We start from the raw sequence: 22,562 nt of genomic DNA, 5'->3' as shown, positions 1-22,562 counted from the left end.
ATTTTTAACGTTTCTTTTTCTTCATTCTCTCATTAAATCCAGCACTATTCTTCAAACAAAAATCTAAAGTGACCCCTTAACTTTACAGTCCTTGAATATATTATTGGATCTCAAATCTGTACACCTCTATCCCAGAGCATCATGCACGAATACTCTAATCAAGCTTCTTTGCAGTTGTACTGGAGTATCTCTGAATAAAGGCAAGTTTGATGTCTAAATTTAACTGTGCAAAAAGTAAACTTTCTCACTCGTTCTTATCCTATCTGCAATATTCTGTAAAAGATGACCGTAGCATTCTTCTTCCAATGGAACGACATGTATCTACTTCCGTTTTTATTTACAGTGCACCACTGGCAAACACATTTATTTTTAGTCCCACATCGTTACTTCGAGTGTTTCCCCAGGTATGCTTCCTTCGTCCTTTCCTATTTCTCAACTGCATACTTAAAGTCAAATTCACTACTCGACTTCAGTATCATCCCACAAAAGTAGCAGCAGTTTTCACCCGTACACCCACAGCATCTAATTCTTTCTCACTAGTGCCTCACTCAATTCCTCTCTCTTCACTCATTATCTAACATTTAATATTGGATGAAGAAAAACCTCTTCAAAAAATACACTCTCCGCTATTTTTGTACCCTTCCTGAGCCACGATCTTCATCTTTCCCTTCTGCCCACTAAACAGATACAGAGATGAGCATTGGACTATATAACCTTGCCATCAATAAGACCACCTATATTTACAGTGCATTAGTAACGTCAATCTTTCCTCCACTCAACTGCTCTTGAAATGCTTAACAATGACTTTGTTATCTGTATTATTAACTATTACTATGCATTCCAGGACAGTGCCTCTTGACCTAGATTTTTGTAAACCCTTGACATGTCTCTTTCTACACCGATGCAAACTTCATCACTACATCTGCTAATGAACATGGTTAAGCAAAGTTTCGGTTTTAAAATGCTCATCCTTATTTTCCAAACTTCCGATTGCCTTAGCCATTTCTTCTCCCTCCCCTCAACTTCCACCCTTTATATCTTGGTTTCTCAAACAAAAAGAATCTCCAGAGAGACATGTGCCCATTCTCTGCTGTGTGTCCCCTGCAGACAAACAGGAAAACTGCAGTGATAGACTTTCTGATAGCTTCTCCCTAAATATTGTTGCAACTTACTAAAATCATGATACAATCCTTAAGGTGTTAAACACTCGATATTATATAAGATACTCAGTCACATTTCTTTTAAAAAATAACGAGGAACAAATAACTGTTCAATTTCTGGCATAAAGTCCTACAGATAATTGTGTGAATAAAATACCTTTCTGGATCTGGTTGCAGTTCTCTGAGGCCTGTGCTCAGCTCTGGTATCCTCACTCAACAGGCCGAGTGATGCATCCTCTGGTATTTCCACATCTGATTCTGTCCGGAAAGCCTCTTCATTAGTCTTCCTTAGAAGATACCAGTTCCTCTGATTGTGGACATCCTCCTCCATCACAACCTCATTTGATCTGGAGTTTGGTGTTGGTTGAGTCACTGCTGCCTGCTGTGATGTCTGGTGTTGACTTCATCCTCATTGTGACTCCAACCCTCAGATCTTCAGCTCCTCCGTGCAGTATCTGTTATCTTTCAGATGCCTCTAGTATTCCCTCGTAGCACATTGTGGTCAATCCATCTGCTGGACTACACTGTTGCCAAGTATGGTCTTACAATGAAATCCACCTCACGTATCTCTCGATTCTTTGGCTTCACCACTTTCGGGCAACATTCCCCACAGGCTCCGGTGTAGATATGTTGTAATCAAGTGCAGGCTTCATTGTTTTTAGTCATACCACCTTGAGATTGATGGCTAGTACCATGAAGACATTGTACATGGCTCCTGAGACAATTGAAATATTACCGATAGTCCTTGCATCGACAGCTTGGCGTAAATGCATCAGCAGATATTCCATCACAGCATGAATTTCATTATCCTCAAGTGCTACTCTGAATCTAATCCTTGTTCTGTTCCTTTAGAGTTCATTTCATCCGCTCCATGGACATCTTCATTATGGCCTCTTTGTGCCATGTGTTTTGAAATGAGTTTCCAGTCCGCATCATAAATGCTTTTCTTCAAATGCAGGGTATTTTGGGGGGTCAGTTGCAATGCTGCCATCCACCGAACTTACAATAGATTTCTCATTCTGCATTACTTACTTTATTCCGCCTTTTATTTTGTATTTCACTGCATCCACTTCCTCCTGTTGGCCACTCAACATTTCTGGCAGGCTTTGAATAGTTCCACAGCTTTGAACACCTACATTCACTTCATTTTTAATTAACTCTGTCACATAACAGTGCCTGTCACGGGCTAGAATTCAGTTTTCCGCAAATAATCTAAAATATCCTAAATGTTCTTCAAATCTGCGAAACTGCACTTATTTTCCAGCAAACCTTGGTGTCTCAGATGAAAGGCATTGATTTGAAACATTAACTGTATCTTTCTCCACAGACACTGGGTGACCTTCTGAACGTCTTCTGAATCTATTAGCTCTATTAAGAAATTAGCACAGAATTTCCCCCAGCTCCTGATTATGAGGGAAGAGCTGGCACTGGTCAAGTATTTCATGTCGAGACTGCAGCGTGATTTTAAATAGCTTATAAACAAGACTCGCAACTTAATACAGGGTTTCATAGAATGGTACAATTCTCTGCCCATCTGGTCAGTAGGGTATAACTATTTGGTTCAACTATTCTGTTTATCTTGGATAACCAACCCAATAGATAGTTCTTGAAACTTTTTTTCCCCATTGTTTACACTTGCACGATAAAATAACTGCCTGGAAATCCAAAGGCTCAGCATCCTCCGTGAAGTGGTATTTTATTTGAATCGCGCAGCTTGTACATCCATGAGTTATCTTAATTTTCAGGCAGACAATCTAAATTTCATTGATTCATTAAAGAGCATTTCTGTTGTTGTGTAGATAGATACAAAATGCTGGAGTAACTCAGCAGGACAGGTAGCATCTCTCTCTCTCTAGAGAGAGAGAGAGAGAGAGAGAGAGAGAGAGAGAGAGAGAGAGAGAGAGAGAGAGAGAGAGAGAGAGGGGGAATGGGTGACGCTTCGGGTTGAGACCCTTCTTCATATTGTATGATACACTGTACCAGTATCACTTTCTAAGATTTTGAAGAATATTCAAGACGTTAAACTAACAAACTGTTTTATTAAACAAAAGAATGGCAAATATTATTTTCCTGCTGTGCCTGCCTCACAGAGACAACCATGAATGTTCTGCAGAGAGAGAGTTTCTGGAAGCTACAATATACATGTTGTTATGCTATTTACAGTGAACAGTTTGTCACTTGTTACAATCCTTCAGGGAGTAATCGCCCAATGTTTCATTCCACAGAATATACTTTTGCCATATGCTTTTCTTTACTTGAGCATTCCCAATATTAATCATTCCCACACACATGCCCATAATTTCGTGCCCAGATCCTAAGCTCTGATATTTTGTCATAACACTCCTGTGAAGCAGGTTAAAAACATTTTTTATCATCACATTTTTTTCTTTATTGGTTTAATGATTTGTTGTATCCAATTACTTCACAATATGAAACATTATTAATTTACTTTCTTGCCTCATTCTGAAGACTTCCCGTGACCATTCATGGTAGTGCAGTAAACATTGACAACACCATGTCCTGCTGTCGAAATGTGTCCACCACACCTTTATACTTGTCCTTGTGTCATGAAGCAACTGGTCTCAACTGAACGTGTCATAAACTGGCAATTCAATATGAACAACTGTAAACAAGTAAAATTGAGACAAGGAATATGTCTTACTGGCAATTTGACTTAATAGGCCTAATGTATTTCTCAGCTCTTAGAATTAAAGATTAAATTTTAACCTCCTTTCTGATTGACTAATTTGTGGTTATGCAACTAGAGTAAAAAAAGGATTAGCAGAATTTAAATATTCTCAGGAGACAGTTCATTAGAAGGATCCTTTAGCAAATTCCACACTTCCATATTGCCTTCTAAACAAAGATGGATGAAAAGGATTATCCATTTTAACTGGACTCATTATTTAACATGTAATTGAACTTTATTTTGGAGTTCAAAAAAGGTAAAGAGATGATTTATTTTTCAAATTATAAATGTTGGACAATATTAACATATATCAAGTATTACCTCCACATTAATACAGTTACATTACTTGAGTCATATATAAAATATCTTTAAATGCAACAAAAAAAAGAGCACTATCATTATTTATCAATAAGATCTTGTGCGTAGCTTCTATATGAGAAGGACAAAGACATGTCACATTTGAGCTCATCCCTCTGCCAAAGCAGGGAATTATCAGACTTCTTGCTTCCAATCATGAACCAGCTGTAACTACATGTATGCCAATATTGAAGAAGATTCAGGAATTGTAAAGCTAAACACGGCAGATGCTGGCAATATGAAAAACAATTTAGTTTTATTATTTCCAATAAGAAAAGACCAATGTCCAGTGTGATTGCTATTTCTTAGTGATCCTTGCACAATGGCAAAATTTGCAAAGCTTCTTTGCAATTCTCCTTCTTGAGTGAATTTCAAATTAACAAATTAAGACTGCTGCCATGTTGGTATATCAACACTCCACTCCAAAAGGGGAACCTTACTGTGAAAAATAAATTTAAAGGGACCAACCATAAATTTAATACAATGTTTAGAATTTAGTTATTTAGGTTATGGATATGATTGATAAAAATCAGTTGTTGAAACTCCATCACTTACTGATGCTGTTCTTGCATCATTGATATTCTTGGTATAATGTTTAAAAGAGGTGACATTATGAAGTCAGATCATTCTTGGCCGTAGAGACTTGTGGCCTTCTCATGAGCTATTCGGCAAAAACTATACAAAATATCTTGAATACATTTATTTTGTTTCATGTTCATTCAGTTATGAAATGAACTGGACTGGAACATGCACGAGTGAGACACTCCATTAAATTATTTGAATTTGGCTCACTAGCAAAGCCAACTTTGAATTTGCTGATACCTTACCATTATAATAATAGTTATAATCAACGTGAAAATGCCACCCATGCCTCATTAGATGGGTAAGAAAATAAGTTTAATATGTCCATGTAAACTTGACAACAAAGAAAAAAAATGTTTGAGAATCTAAACATGGAACAATGAATCTTTATTGGTAATTGAGTCAAGCTTATTTCTCAAAAACAGATGAGTCATGAACTGAAAGGAAATTGCAACAATAAACAGATTTGGGACAGCTTCAATCTTTTCCCACATGTTAACTCGGTGTATCGTTGTTTCAAGCATACATGCAAGTGTCAGAAACAGTGCTACCACATGTGGCTATTTTTCCACCACCCTCAACCTGCATCAATATGAAATTCAAACTGTTAATAAATGTCCTGAAGGCAGCATAACATCTGTACCACTGAGCAAATAATGCAGTTCCACAGTCCTCTGCTCTTATACTTGAATAAAATTGATAAAGTTCATATGGTCTGGAATTATTTCACTTCAAAATAATAGAATCTTCAGGTAAAGTGCATTGAAAACCTAAAGCAACAATTCAGTTTTCAATATTAAGAATACATTATGCCAAAGTAGAGTTGTACATCTATTTCCATGTATTTTAAGGCAATGTTAGCATACATAGCATGATAATGAGCATGTTGCATCCCAAATCCACAATACATTTATGGTAAATTAGTATATTTTTTTCTCCTCATTCTGATATATTAAACAAGAACAAAATTTTAAGCCATTTTTAAATGTGTTTAATCTTATTGGCAAGGCTGTTAAAGGCAAAATAATATGTGTGAAGGTACACAGATGTATCCAGTCCAAACAATTTGTTACTATTGTTGCAGGCAAATTGTTCCACTTTGATATCCACTGTAGCAAGGATGATTTCCCTTTCTTTACAATTCTCCACTTTAAGTCCAATCTCATTTTGCAGGTTTGAGATAAGAGGTTAAGATCCACCAGACTGTTTGTTTCGTACAACCAGATATAGTCCAGATTAATACTTGGAACAATGATCCACAATTTTTAAATAATCCTCAAAAACAACATGTAGGACAATCAGTTTATATCAAGAAAATTACGTATGTGGATTGAAGGACATTCAGTAGGGCTTTACAGAGGGAAAACCAGGAAGCCAGAAAATGTAGAGTATTGCCATCCACCAACCAGGTTACCTTTCTCCAGTTTCAGATATGCCTTGTCTTCTTTGTCTAAATACAGCAGGACTCCATTTGTGGCAGCTTCGCGGGTCACATCCTTATCCCCAGCAAAGGCAGAAATGACTGGTTTACCATTAAGCATAAGATTGACCTATGATTCAAAAAGAAAAACAATTGTGTTACTACAAGCCGATGAAACAAACGTCATTATAAGCAAGGAAGCATATAACTGACTGATATGACTCAGCTGCAATCCACGCAGTTTAAATTTTAATAGAGCCGTATTTGATTGCCTCCTTATATCCATGAATAAAAACATTTTTTTTCTGTAGGAATCATCAGAAAATGGGTGAAGTAATGTTTAAATGTTCAATGCTTAAAGATGTTTACTCACCTTAACCCCATGGATCAGTTATGCACTGAATCATGGCAACATCCATTGTTAATCCTAATCCTTGAGTGCCTGTCCCACTTAGGCGATTTTTTAGGCGACTTCCGGCGACTGTCATAGTCGTAGTAGGTCGCCGAAAAACCGGCTACTGGACCCCCCCACGACAATGTCTACGACAAGCTACAACAACCTACCACCTATTCGACGTCAAGCTACGGCAAGCTACCGACAACTGGCGACCCAATCGTCGCGAGTAGGACGTCCACCTACAACCACACAGGCGACAACTGAAGTGAACCTACGTTCACCCGTGACAAGCTATGACCACTACAACCCTGTCGGCGACAACTGAAGACAATTCACGTCATTTTTGCTTCTGGTTTTGACGCCGGTACCTGTCGCCGGTCGACGTAGGTTGACGTAGGGAGTCGCCAATGGGATTCACTGAAGTCAGCACCGGCGACAACCTACGTCACCTAGTGACAACCTGGCGACAACCTAATACAGCACCTATGTTAGGATACATCAAGCTACACATTGGCGTCAAACCCACCATCGCCAAAAAAAATTCAACATTCTGAAAATCTAGCCACGACCAGAAAGACGCTACGACTCTTTGGAGACTACTCCCGATCATACAGGCGACAACCCGGCGACTGTGTGGCGACAGCCTAGTCGCCTGTAGCCGCCTAAAAAATTGCCTAAGTGGGATAGGCCCTTTATGCTTTTATCTTTCCAGTTGCTATAGAAACATAGAAACATAGAAAATAGGTGCAGGAGTAGGCCATTCGGCCCTTCGAGCCTGCACCGCCATTCAATATGATCATGGCTGATCATCCAACTCAGTAACCTGTACCTGCCTTCTCTCCATACCCCCTGATCCCTTTAGCCACAAGGGCCACATCTAACTCCCTCTTAAATATAGCCAATGAACTGGCCTCAACTACCTTCAGTGGCAGAGAATTCCACAGATTCACCACTCTCTGTGTAAAGAAATGTTTTCTCATCTCGGTCCTAAAAGACTTCCCCCTTATCCTTAAGCTGTGACCCCTGGTTCTGGACTTCCCCAACATCGGGAACAATCTTCCCGCATCTAGCCTGTCCAACCCCTTAAGAATTTTATATGTTTCTATAAGATCCCCCCTCAGTCTTCTAAATTCCAGCGAGTATAAGCCGAGTCTATCCAGTCTTTCTTCATATGAAAGTCCTGCCATCCCAGGGATCAATCTGGTGAACCTTCTCTGTACTCCCTCTAAGGCTAGAATGTCTTTCCTCAGATTAGGAGACCAAAACTGTACACAATACTCCAGGTGTGGTCTCACCAAGGCCCTGTACAACTGCAGCAGAACCTCCCTGCTCCTATACTCAAATCCTCTTGCTATGAATGCCAACATACCATTCGCTTTCTTCACTGCCTGCTGCACCTGCACGCTTGCTTTCAATGATTGGTGTACCATGACACCCAGGTCACGTTGCATCTCCCCTTTTCCTAATTGGGCACCATTCAGGTAATACTCTGCTTTCCTGTTCTTGCCGCCAAAGTGGATAACCTCACATTTATCCACATTATATTGCATCTGCCATGCATTTGCCCACTCGCCTAACCTATCCAAGTCACGTTGCAGCCTCCTAGCATCCTCCTCGCAGCTAACACTGCCACCCAGCTTCGTGTCATCCGCAAACTTAGAGATGTTGCATTCATTTCCCTCGTCCAAATCATTTATATATATTGTAAATAACTGGGGTCCCAGCACTGAGCCTTGCGGTACCCCACTAGTCACTGCCTGCCATTCCAAAAAGGACCCGTTTATTCCTACTCTTTGCTTCCTGTCTGCCAACCAATTTTCTATCCACCTCAACACTGAACCCTCAATACCGTGTGCTTTAAGTTTGTACACCAATCTCCTATGCGGGACCTTGTCGAAGGCCTTCTGAAAGTCCAGATATAACACATCGACTGTTTCTCCCTTATCCACTCTACTAGTTACATCCTCGAAAAATTCTATAAGATTCGTCAGACATGATTTGCCTTTCATAAATCCATGCTGACTTTGTCCGATGATTTCACCACTTTCCAAATGTGCTGCTATCCCATCTTTAATTACTGACTCTAGCATTTTCCCCACTACCGATGTTAGACTAACTGGTCTATAATTCCCCGTTTTCTCTCTCCCTCCCTTTTTAAAAAGCGGGGTTACATTAGCTACCCCCCAATCCTCAGGAACTACTCCAGAATCTAAAGAGTTTTGAAAAATTATCACTAATGCATCCACTATTTCTGGGGCTACTTCCTTAAGCACTCTGGGATGCAGCCTATCTGGCCCTGGGGATTTATCGGCCTTTAATCCATTCAATTTACCTAACACCACTTCCCGACTAACCTGGATTTCCCTCAGTTCCTCCACCTTATTATACCCCCGGTCCCCTGTTATTTCCGGCAGATTGTTTATGTCTTCCTTAGTGAAGACAGAACCAAAGTAGTTGTTCAATTGGTCTGCCATCTCCTTGTTCCCTATGATCAATTCACCTGTTTCTGACTGCAAGGGACCTACATTTGTTTTAACTAATCTTTTTCTCTTCACATATCTATAAAAGCTTTTGCAGTCAGTTTTTATGTTCCCTGCCAGTTTTCTCTCAATCTATTTTCCCTTTCCTAATTAAGCCCTTTGTCCTCCTCTGCTGGACTCTGAATTTCTCCCAGTCCTTTGGTATGCTACTTTTTCTGGCTAATTTATATGCTTCATCTTTTGTTTTAATACTATCCTTGATTTCCCTTGTTAGCCACGGATGCACTACCTTTCCTGGTTTGTTCTTTTGCCAAACTGGGATGCACAAATGTTGTAGTTCATCCAAACACAGATAGCTAATAGGCAGTGTGTGAGGCAGGAGGCAGAAAAGGGAAACACTCAGACCCAATATGTAGGAGAGAAAGAAGGGAAAAGAAATAAACTGAGAATAAGAAATGATGGGTCCCTTAAATGTGTATATTTTAATGCTAGGAGCATTGTAAGAAAGGTGGATGAGCTTAGAGCCTGGATTGACATCTGGAAGTATGATGTTGTGGTGATCAGTGAAACATGGTTGCAGGAGGGTTGCGATTGGCAATTAAATATTCCAGGATTTCATTGTTTCAGATGTGATAGAATCGGAGGGGCAAGAGGTGGGGGTGTTGCATTGCTTGTCAGGGAGGATATCACAGCAGTGCTTTGGCAGGACAGACTAGAAGGCTCGATTAAGGAGGCTGTTTGGGTGGAACTCAGAAATGAGAAAGGTTTAGCAACACTTATAGGGGTGTATTATAGACCGCCAAATAGGGAACGAGAATTGGAAGAGCAAATATGTAAGGAGATAGCAGATATTAGTAGTAAGCACAGAGTGGTGATTGTGGGTGATTTCAATTTTCCGTATATAGACTGGGAATCACATTCTGTTAAAGGGCTGGATGGTTTGGAGTTTGTAAAATGTGTGCAGGATAGTTTTTTGCAGCAATACGTAGAGGTGCCTACCAGAGAAGGGGCAGTGTTGGACCTCCTGTTAGGAAATGAGATGGGTCAGGTGACGGAGGTATGTGTTGAGGAGCACTTTGGGTCTAGTGATCATAATGCCATTAGTTTCAATATCATTATGGAGAAGGTCAAATCTGGACCAAGGGTTGAGATTTTGGATTGGAGAAAGGCTAATTTTGAGGAGATGAGAAAGGATTTAAAAGGAGTGAAATGGAAATTGTTGTTTTATGAAAAGGATATAATAGAGAAATGGAGGATATTTAAAGGTGAAATTTTGAGAGTACAGAGTCTTTATGTCCCTGTTCGGTGGAAAGGAAAGAATAATAATTTGAAAGAGCCATTGTTTTCCAGGGAAATTGGACACTTGGTTCGGAAAAAGAGGGAGATATACAATAAATATAAGCGGCAGGGAGTAAATGAGGTTCTTGAGGAATATAAAGAATGTAAAAGGAATCTTAAAAAGGAAATTAGAAAAGCGAAAAAAAGATATGAGGCTGCTTTGGCAAGTAATGTAAAAGTAAACCCCAAGGGGTTCTACAGATATGTCAATAGCAAAAGGATAGTGAGGGATAAAATTGGTCCATTAGAGAGTCAGAGTGGACAGCTATGTGCTGAGCCGGAAGAAATGGGGGAGATATTAAACAATTTCTTTTCTTCGGTATTTACCGAGGAGAAGGATATTGAATTATGTGAGGTAAGCGAAACAAGTAGAGTAGTGATGGAAATTAGGAGGATTAAAGAAGAGGAGGTACGGACACTTTTGAAGAATATAAAAGTGGATAAGTCTCCAGGTCCTGATAGGATATTCCCTAGGACATTGAGGGAAGTTAGTGCAGAAATAGCAGGGGCTATGACGGAAATATTTCAAACGTCATTAGAAACAGGGATGGTGCCGGAAGATTGGCGCATTGCGCATGTTGTGCCTTTGTTTAAAAAAGGTTCTAAAAGTAAACCTAGCAATTATAGACCTATTAGTTTGACGTCTGTGGTGGGAAAATTAATGGAAAAGATACTTAGGGACAATATATATAATTATTTGGATAATCAAGGCCTGATTAGAAACAGTCAACATGGATTTGTGCCTGGAAGGTCATGTTTGACTAATCTTCTTGAATTTTTTGAAGAGGTTACCAGGGAAATTGATAAGGGCAAGGCTATGGATGTTGTCTATATGGACTTCAGTAAGGCATTTGACAAGGTTCCACATGGAAGGTTGATTAAGAAAGTTAAATCGTTGGGTATTAATAGTGAGGTTGCAAGATGGATTCAACAATGGCTGAATGGGAGATACCAGAGGGTAACGGTTGACAATTGTGTGTCAGGTTGGAGGCCAGTGTCTAGTGGAGTGCCCCAAGGATCTGTGTTGGGTCCACTGTTGTTTGTCATTTACATTAATGATCTGGATGATGGTGTGGCAAATTGGATTAGTAAATATGCAGATGATACTAAGATAGGTGGAGTAGTTGATAGTGAGGTAGATTTTCAAAGTCTACAGAGAGACTTGGGCCTTTTGGAAGGGTGGGCTGAAAGATGGCAGATGGAGTTTAATGCTGATAAGTGTGAGGTGCTGCATTTTGGTAGGACAAATCAAAATAGGACGTACAGGGTAAATGGTAGGGAATTGAGGAATGCAGTGGAACAGAGGGATCTGGGAATAACTGTGCATTGTTCCCTGAAGGTGGAATCTCATGTGGATAGGGTGGTGAAGAAGGCGTTTGGTATGCTTGCCTTTATAAATCAGAGCATCGAGTATAGAAGTTGGGATGTAATGTTGAAATTGTACAGGGCATTGGTGAGGCCAAATCTGGAGTATGGTGTGCAGTTCTGGTCGCCAAATTATAGGAAGGATGTCGACAAAATGGAGAGGGTACAGAGGAGATTTACTAGAATGTTGCCTGGGTTTCAGCACTTAGGCTACAGAGAGAGGTTGAACAGGTTGGGTCTTTATTCTTTGGAGCGTAGAAGGTTGAGGGGGGACTTGATAGAGGTTTTTAAAATTTTGAGAGGGACGGACAGAGTTGACGTGGGTAGGCTTTTCCCTTTGAGAGTGGGGAAGATTCCAACAAGGGGACATAGCTTCAGAATTGAGGGACAAAGGTTTAGGGGTAACATGAGGGGGAACTTCTTTACTCAGAGGGTTGTGGCTGTATGGAATGGGCTTCCGGTGGAAGTGGTGGAGGCTGGCTCGATTTTATTATTTAAGAGTAAATTGGATAGGTATATGGATAGGAGGGGATTGGAGGGTTATGGTCTGAGTGCAGGTAGATGAGACTAGGTCAGGGAGAATGGTCGGCGTGGACTGGTAGGGCCGGACAGGCCTGTTTCCATGCTGTAGTTGTTATATGTTTGTTATATGTCCACCGTCAACCCTTTGAGTGTCAATTTCCAGTCTATCTTGGACAATTCACGTCTCATACCCTCAAAGTTACCTTTCTTTAAGTTCAGAACACTTGTTTCTGAATTGACTTTGTCACTCTCCATCCTAATGAAGAACTCTAACATATTATGGTCACTCTTGCCCAAGGGGCCTCGCACAACAAGACTGCTAACTAACCCTTCCTCATTACTCAATACCCAGTCTAGAATGGCCTGCTCTCTCGTTGGTTCCTCGACATGTTGGTTTAGAAAACCATCTCGCAAACATTCCAAGAAATCCTCTTCCTCAGCACCCCTGCCAATTTGGTTCACCCAATCTATATGTAGATTGAAGTCACCCATTATAACTGCTGCACCTTTGGTGCACGCATTTCTAATTTCCTGTTTGATGCCATCCCCAACCTCACTACTGCTGTTAGGTGGCCTGTACACAACCTCTTGATATTGTATTCTGTTAAACCAGTTCTAAACAGTGAACATCGTCTTAAAATCTTACAATTTATTATTATAGATAATTGCATGGTGCACCTGCCTGCTATTCATCTATATATTACTAAGAGTCTTATCTTGTGTGTTTGTCTTTACGTGTATATATATATATATATATATATATATATATATATATATATATATTTAATTGCATATTTGTCTGTTCCTGAAATGCAGCCAAAACGGCAACCGAAACGCAACAACTTTAGCACCACCCTACTCACCATTGTCCTGCGGTTCAAATGGTTGTTATATTTTAAAAGTTTTTCACTTTTTAAACTTTAATAAATCCCTTTTCCACCTGCGGCCCATAAGGGAGCAAGATGGCCGCCAGGAGTGGGGCTCACGGGAGTGACGGCCAATGGGGGGGGAGAGCAGAAGAGGCGGGACCTGCCTGCTGCTCAGCTATGAAAGAACCTTTGCAGGAGAGGCTTGGACCATGGCGGCCCGGGGCCGTGGGGCCGGGGTCGGGGTGAGTGGGTCCCTCAGGAGAGGTTTAGACCCAATGGGCCCACCTTATTCAAGTGTTTTATTAAATTTGTGACAGACTACCAAAATGCTATCACTCTCATGGACGTTTTACTTGATTGATCGACTGAAAGATACTGCATGGAAACAGACCTCTTTGAACCACCGAGTCCCTTCCTCCCCACCGCACCCCTGCCATTGATCACTCCCTGCACACAAGAGGCAATTTACACAAGCCAATTAACCTACAAACCTGCATGCCTTTGAGATGCAGCAGGAAACTGGAGCACCCGGAGGAAATCCACGCTGTCAGAGGGAGAATGTGTGAACTCAACACAGAAAGCACCTGAGGTCAGATTTAATTCGAGGCCCTGGCACTGCATGGGAGCATCTCTCCCAGCTGCGCCAACGTGCCACCATACTTGATTTGACACTTTATTATATCATATTCTGATGAGTGTTCCTTGTTCAATTGTTTAACATCACAGGTTGCATTAGTTCAAATGGTGAGGTACCTAACAGTAAAGTGAGCACAAAACATCACACTTCTCATTCAAAAACAATTACACTTGTAACTAAAGACTGAGATTTTTTTGTCTCAGATAAATGAATATGTTCAATGTAAAAGCTTTCATTCTTTAAAAATAATGCAATAGCTTCAAGAGTGGAATGTGCAATTGCTAACAGCTGCTTAATAAATCATTTGTAAATGAGTTAGGGTTGAATTGCACAAAGTTTACTTCAATCGTTTACTGTGCACTAAGAAATGCAAGTGGTTAGAAATCAATTCCAGGTCAGTGGCACAAAACAATCTATTTGGTAACAAAAGCACATTCGGCTCTATCTTAGAAATTCATCTCTGAATTCATTGGAATATTCTTCAGAGGCGGTGAACAATGGACTGAAATAATCATTAGTGTACTGTAATACAAACCAGCAAGGATAAATTTCTTGGTAAGGATATCCCGTGAAACTTGTCAAGTTATGGTGGAGAAACACACATATTTAATCGTTTTCTTTAGTAGTACTTGTAAATTTAAAAAGAGTATAATGACAAGCATTTATCCAGTAGTCATCTTCTTCCCATTGTGTAATGACTAAAATTGCGCACAACATTCTAGCTGTGATTTAAAAAAATGTTGTACCGTAACCTCCTTGTTCTTATGTTCTATGCCATAATTAACGAAGGCAAATAATCTTTATGCCTTATTCCCCATTTTATCAGCCTGTGCTGCCATCTTGACGGGCCTTTAGACTTGTGCATCAATGTTACTCTACTCTCAGTTCTCCCGAGTGTGCCACCATTCATTATGGATGTCCGACCCTTATTTCTCCTCCTAAAGTTCATCAGGCTCGAAGGGCTGAATGGCCTACTTCTGCACTTATTTTTCTATCTCACACTTACCAGCATTAAATTCCACCTCTCCTTCCCCTCCCCCATTCCCCTCCCCCCTTCTCCCCCCTCCACTCCATCCCCCTCAACCCCCCTTATCTTCGCTCCTCACCCCCTCCCTCCCTGGCAGATAGATTTAAACTTTAAAATGTGAATAACTTTTTAAAAATAACCAATTTCAATGAAAGCTTCCATTAGCACCAAATGGACGACGGTGAGTAAGGTGGGCCTAAAATTGTTGCGCTATCGTGTACCATTTTGACTGTAGTTCAGGAACAAACAAACAAACAAACATATGATATAAACGATAGTATATAGATATACTAACAAACGATAGTATATAGATATTATGAGTGAAGTGTGCTTTTGGAAAATAAATGCTCGGTTATATTTTGTATTTAGTATCATTTCAACCATTCTGTTAGCACAAAGGATTCTTATGTTGCTGATTGGTAAGATTAGTATTAGTCTACCATCACCAGCTGCGGAAAGGGAAGCGGAGGAACACCAACAGCAACTGGTGGGATTGCTGATCGAACGCCATTCAGTTTAATCTTTCCTCAGATGTCAAACCCCAGAAATCAAGCTAGTGAATTGTCATTAAGGCAATAAAAAGACTATTAACTACACATAGGTGTTTTTAGAATGCTAACGTACATGAACCAAACATTTCCATACATTAAAGATAGACACAAAATGCTGGAACAACTCAGCGGGTCTCTGGAGAAAAGGAATAGGTCATGGGTTGACACCCTTCTGACCCAAAAAGTCACCTATTCCTTTTCTCCAGAGATATTGCATGAGCCACTCAGTTGCTCCAGCATTTTTGTGTCTATTTTTGGTGTAAACCAGGATGGTCTGCTCCTTCCTATACATTCCCATCCTTTATCTGAAAATTATTTTTCCTACTTACATAAATTGCCTATATCACTTTGCATGCTCCTTGTGTTCTTCTCACACATTCTCATCTATCTCTGTGTTGTCAGCAAAATTGGTTCATGTACACAAAAGTCATGAATGTTGTTTGTAAATAGCTGAGGTCCCAGAACTGATAACTGAGGCAGCCTATTAGTTATTGCTTGCCAAGATGAAAATTACCTGCTTCTCCTTTGTTCATTTTCTGTTCGGTAGTCCTGATTTAGGTTATCCAATCTACCTGAAGAAGGACAGCCACTTAAACCAGCCAAATGGTCCCCAAAGAGTTTTGCCTTTCACAAAAAACATCAGTTGAGAGAATTGAAATGAATATATATGCATGACTTCAACTGTGGACTTTCTGCGAGGGTATAGCTCAGCACTGTCAATGATTGGAAGGTGAAGAAACACTGTTGGTGAAATCCTGAAGTTTCTTTCAATAGATTGTAGTCTTGAAATAAGGGGTCATCCATTGAGGTCTGAGACAAGGGAAAATTTCTTCAGAAATTCTCCAGCCAACACAGCTTTTGGAAGGTCAGGCACAGAGTATATTCAAGACAGAGACCGATAGATTTTTCTATAGTAATGGAGGTAAGGATGCCACGCTTGGCTGAAGGCACCCACAGGGCGCCACGGCCTTCAGGGCAGCCGAGGCGGAGTGGCGATGGGAAGGTCTCGACAAGCAGGCCTGGCTCACCGCCACCGCGGACATTGGCGGAGGACCGCCCGTCCTCTGACTCTGGAACTCAGAGTCAAAGAAAAGGAAAAGGTAGGACTAGTAGGCCCTATCGTGGACCCTAAACTCAGACCCGAGCCCCGGCATTGACCACGCCGCCAAGAACGAGGAGGGACGTGGAACATCGAGGTCGGAGTCCCTGGGGGTGGAGGTGGATGGGCCGCGTCGTGAAGAACAAAGGGCACCCGGCATGGGAGGGGCCACCGAGAACAATGGGGGAACCTGGCATGGGGGGGGGCTGCTGTGAACAAGAGGGACCAGTGGTGGTGGTGGTGGGGGGGAGGGTGGGAGACGAAGAAGGGACCAACAATATTTAAGGGTACTTTGCAACTTTGTCGGCACCTTCTTGGATTTATTTTGTGTACTGTGCATGCATAAACAAAGAATTTCACTGTACCTCCACAGTGCATATGGTGCTAAAGTATCTATCTATATATCTATCTATCTATCTATCTATCTATCTATCTATCTATCTATCTATCTATCTATCTATCTATCTATCTATCTATCTATCTATCTATCTATCTATCTATCTATCTATCTATCTATCTATCTATATATCCATCCATCCATCCATCCATCCATCCATCCATCCATCCATCCATCCATCCATCCATCTATCTATCTATCTATCTATCTATCTATCTATCTATCTATCTATCTATCTATCTATCTATCTATCTATCTATCTATCTAACTATTTCTATTTATCTACTGCAGGAAAATGGCATTGAACTTGGACATTAGCTATGACCTTACGAAATGGTGGAATGGGCATGAGGACCTAAATGACCTACTACGGCTTATATTTCAAATCTCCTTGTGTTATTAAATTATTCACGAGGCCGTTCAAAGCCAGATGTGAATGCAGTTCAGACACCCATTTAGGGTGGGATTAGCCTTGATGTTGTGGTTCATCCTTTCTTGCAGCATTTACTTGGGTAACTGGTGGTCATTTTAGGAGAAAGATAGTTGCCACCAATTCCTCCATGAAACTCCATCATGAAACTGGGAATGCTTGCAAAACATGGCCATCACAAAAATCTCCAAAGAAATAACTAATTTCCTGCATCAAAAGTGACATAAACATCAGATGGAGAGAAGCACTCTTATTTTAACTGATCGTTGGATATTCATAAATCTTTCCCTCCAAATTGTGAACAGTGATTCAGTTGAAATCTAAAATGTTATGGCCTCCCAGTAATCTTATGATTGGGGGTCTCATTAATCCTCTAATATTTGCACCATGCAGGACACAACCCCAAAGATTGTGGTATACGCAGTGATTTTAAACACTGACTAAATGTTTGAACCATGTAGAACGTCCCAAAACATAAAGTAGAAAGATTGCAATATATGCAGTGATCCTAAAGAACACTGAATAAATGTTTGTACCATGCAGAACATGTCCCAAAACATAAAGTAGAAAGGTTGCAATACATGCAGCGATTCTAAAGAACAATGAATAAAATATTCTAAAAATAAATGTTAAAAAATACACAGGCTATCTATCTGCCTTCATGATCAGTCTTGCTCCAACTGATAACCACAGTCGACTAACCATTTATCTCTGCACTTGCATTACAAGATAAAAGAGCACTGGCTAGAAACTCATTCGTGGTCAGCAGGGCGAAACATATCATACAATACTTTGCATTCTGCTTTCAAAACCTTGCTCCTTTGATGCTGCCATACTGGGCATTTCATGCCACTGACTGAGAATGAATTATGAGGTTGTGACCTAGAAATTTAATCGCTTAGTACATTTTTTATGCACTATAGGATTAATGTGCAACATAAAATCAACGGAAAAATGCGATCAGGAACTGATAGTGCTTCATGTAATTTTCAATTATGCGATTCCATGCTTGTAACAGGTGCATAGACACAGCAGAGCACAGAGAGGTGATGTCAATGATCACATAGTGCCCAATTGCTGCTTTCCCTGTAAAAATGATTTACTGTGTGCAGTCAGCACACACTGAGTGCATGTTGAGGAATGCAACTCTCAGCAGTGGGGCAATGCTTGCAGCAATGCAATTCAAAGTTGAAAGCTTGTTGGGGATGAGTTCACTATGTTGAATGTAAGTTAGTGAGACTCTTTAGACTTTAGGCTTTAGAGATACAGCGCGGAAACAGGCCCTTCGGCCCACCAAGTCTCCACTGACCAGAAATCACCTTGTACACTAACCTACACACACCAGGGACATTTTTTACAACTTACCGAAGCCGTTTCATGTCTTTGGATTGTGGGTGGAAACCGAACCACTCAGAGAAAACCCACACAGTCACATGGGGAATGTACAAACTCCGTACAGGCAGCACCCAGAATCAGGATCAAACCCGGGTCTTTGGCTCCGTAAGGCGGCATCTCCACTGTTGTGCTATGGTGCCACCCACAGCTTGACACTGTACCACTCTTGGAGCAATGTTTACAGTCTGAGCCACCTGTGACTGTACCATCAGTGGGACAGTAGTGGGTAAAGCATGTATGTGTTCATCCTGAGAGAGGTGAGGTGATTCAAACTCTGCAAACCCTCTGTCAGTCCCAGGTAGTGCATCAGCTGTGTGTGTAACGCAAAGCATTTGTCCAAGATACAGTTGTCACAGCGATATAGCAACAAGCTGAACTCAGAGACAAGAAATGAGAGTTTTCACTCAAGATCTCATTTATTCGGCAGCTCCTATATGTTTTGGAACAGAGGCTGTGCCCTCTGCCATTGATTTGGTCTGTGAATGCAGACATAGCACTGGTCACCATTTCCTTGCTGAGAAGCATGGGCTCCCGGCTCCATAGACAGAATTGTAAGACTGAAGTAGAACTGTTCATGCTGTGGACATCTCAGGAAAACCAGACAAAGTACCAACCATTTAGGTGTGTATGCACTAACAAACTTCACCTGTAGGTTGCCACATTGTGGTCTTCATGTGTGCTCTCTGTCACAGCGGTTTTACATGTGACAATGGACCCACACCAGACCCTAAGCCTGGGTACAGACTATTCAGGGGTGGAGAATCACCATGTGTAGATCAAACCTCTGAACCCACAAAATGCCAGGAATCGAGCTGAAGGAATAAATGACACATTGATAGACAATAGACAATAGGTGCAGGAGTGGGCCATTCGACCCTTTGAGCCAGCACCACCATTCAATGTGATCATGGCTGATCATTCTCAATCAGTACCCCGTTCCTGCCTTCTCCCCATACCCCCTAACTCCACTATCCTTAAGAGCTCTATCTAGCTCTCTCTTGAATGCATTCAGAGAATTGGCCTCCACTGCCTTCTGAGGCAGAGAATTCCACAGATTTACAACTCTCTGACTGAAAAACATTTTCCTCATCTCCGTTCTAAATGGCCTACTCCTTATTCTTAAACTGTGGCCCCTGGTTCTGGACTCGTCCAACATTGGGAACATGTTTCCTGCCTCTAACGTGTCCAACCCCTTAATAATCTTATATGTTTCGATAAGATCCCCTCTCATCATTCTAAATTCCAGTGTATACAAGCCTAGTCGCTCCAGTCTTTACCCGAGGGTTTGTGTGAGCGCCGCCATTGAGTATAAAGTAATAGATGTTTTAGATATGGAATGCATCAGGGGTAAGTGGTGCACACTGAGGCAAATGATCAGCCATTTCATTAAGTAGCAGAACAGGTATGAAGGGCCAAATAGTCTGATCCTTCCCCTCCTCCATTTCTTATGTTCTAATGACATATTTTCTCCCTTCCGCACTTCCGAATAGGTATGTATTTGAAATGAGAAATGTATAACTATGGGGAAGAAATCATGCATATGAGGAGGGTATCTTTAAACCATTTATATCTCATATGGCAGAAATGATGGTGGGATGTGGAATTTGTAAACATCTGAGAAGGGTGTGAGCAACCGTGACCCTCAATGATTTCTGAGCCTCTGCTGGTCTCTTGCCTCTGGCAGTAAAGCTAATGATAAACCCTCTCCCCCAGATGATTACTCCAGTCAGACACCGCATCTGTTTCCTGCTACCATTTTGTCTTATGCTCATATTTTCTTACAGCACGGAAGGGACCCCTTTGGTCCCACAAGCCAGTATCATTTGGTTGCATGCAACCTTCTCCTGAATGAGATTTCCAGGTGGGTGTTACAAATGTGTAGTAAAGTGACTGCATTCTGTACCTGCCATGATTACACTACTGGAAGTATGTGTGATAGCAGTGTGTGTGGGTGTAGGAACAGTGGAAAATGAGTAGGAATGGCATTGCATTTGTTTACAGATGGCAATTGTGGCTATCCCTGCTGGCCTGAATCATGGGTTCGGGCAATGTTCTCCATCCCTGCATTAGAGATCCTTTTATCTCTGCGGCCAGTTCCTCACGCTAGCACTTTACTTCATCCATTATTATCTTCCTGTTGTCCAGGACATTCTTCCAGATACCCAACTCTTTGTTCAGATTTCCAGGCCTATTCAGTGAAACATAGTCTCATTAACCCATACACCACACTGCCATAATTGTTAGTACATCAGCTGTACACACTGCTTGTGTTTGGATCCAGTGGTCAGCCTCAATTCAAGAAACACAGGCATAACATGAATTAGCAGCATAGGTTTGCTAAAGTGATGCATATGTTCGGTCTATGTAAGCTATCAGGGAAAGGATCAGGTATGGTTCTCCCTTGGTATTCAAGTACTCAACATATGATGTACACACACAAAAGTTGCAACAGGGCAAAATCGGTGCAGGTCCCTTGCACTGTACCATCTTAATGCATGTTTTCATCAATGCAACCACATCAGCATGGGAATTATGGTTTTGTAGTAATCGTATCCAACAAGGGTTAGTCATAGTAATCGAGTGATCCAGTGAGGAAACAGGCCCTTCGACCCAACTTGCCATCACCGGCCAAAATGTCCCAGCTACACTAGTCCCACCAGCCTGCGTTTGGCCCATATCCCTCCAAACCTGTCCTACCCATGTATGTGTCCAACTGTTTCTTAGGATTGTCATTAGGATAGTCCCTACCTCAACTACCTCCTCTGGCAGCTTGTTCCATACACCCACCAGCCTTTGTGTGAATAAGTTACCCCTCAGATTCTTATTAAATCTTTTCCCCTTCACCTTAAATCTATGTCCTCTGGTCCTTGATTCACCTCCTCTGGGCAAAAAAAACTGTGCATTTACCCGATCTAGTCCTCTCATGATTTTATAATTCCTCCAATGATTTTATGTTACTTTATTTTAATGTGTCAATGTATTTGTACCCACATGAAAGTCTCATGATGAATAGAATATGCAGCAACATATTCTGTACTATTAAATGTATTTCATATATGAGCAGTCCATGCAATTGTGCCCATCACAATCATTCACACTTGTGAAATAATTCCAGGTAGTTTCTCACATAAATTGTCAGAAGGGATTAACATAGGATTCAAAGGTCTGACATACCGTTGATTTTCATTTTTGGAGTTACAATTGAAGGGTGTACAGAGGTGGATAATAATAGCCTGCTTTGTCATATGTGCATGCCAGACTTGAAATTCATTTGCAATCAACAGCGCTAAATATTCTATAGAGTGCATCTATGCATTGTAATTTGTCTCCAAAATTCAATCCCTTGATGCTACATTACAGCAGGTTTAATGTTATTAACAAGCTGTGCATTTCGAGGCAATTGATGCTGCCATTTCATTTGAGATTTCACAATCAATTATAACCTCAAATGAAGTTTAATTTCTTCAGCTCTCAGTAGAAAATACTTTGATGGTAGGGACTCACCTGAGTTGAATAAGTGAATTGCTTTCTGCCAAATAGGACCAAAACTCCTCAATAGTACAATGAACAAATCCACCTAACCAAATAATAAATCCGACTTTTATTTGGGTCACTATGCTCCACACCAACAAATTATTACCAATACTTTTCATTTTTCCATTTAATCCATAGCACATCGGGCTACTCTTGGAGATTTTAAATTATAGATATTTATTGGGCTTTGACATTTATATTTTACTCTTAGTCATTAGGCTGCATAATAATTGTTTATCTTGGTCATATTTCCTTAAACTTAAATATTTATAGTTTCCTCCATACCACAGATGGTTTCATATTTAATATTAAT

The 22,562-nt window shown here is 40.8% G+C and overlaps 1 protein-coding gene across 1 annotated transcript in view; it reads right to left on the bottom strand.

Annotated features, from left to right (window-relative positions):
- Positions 1-4,224: 4,224 nt before the first annotated feature.
- The window catches only part of cbln4 (cerebellin 4 precursor), a 126,767-nt gene continuing 108,429 nt past the window's right edge, over positions 4,225-22,562 (bottom strand). Inside the window, exon 3 of the mRNA XM_078418981.1 lies at positions 4,225-6,338. Within this exon, the coding sequence (XP_078275107.1) occupies positions 6,141-6,338 (198 nt within the window). The 3' untranslated portion in view covers positions 4,225-6,140. The remainder of the gene's footprint in view (positions 6,339-22,562) is intronic.

The sequence above is a fragment of the Rhinoraja longicauda genome, chromosome 22 (genome assembly GCF_053455715.1).
Source record: "Rhinoraja longicauda isolate Sanriku21f chromosome 22, sRhiLon1.1, whole genome shotgun sequence".
NCBI classification, from domain to species: Eukaryota; Metazoa; Chordata; class Chondrichthyes; order Rajiformes; family Arhynchobatidae; genus Rhinoraja; species Rhinoraja longicauda.
Note: the sequence above shows the minus strand (reverse complement) of the source record. Positions and strands in the feature narration are given on the sequence as shown.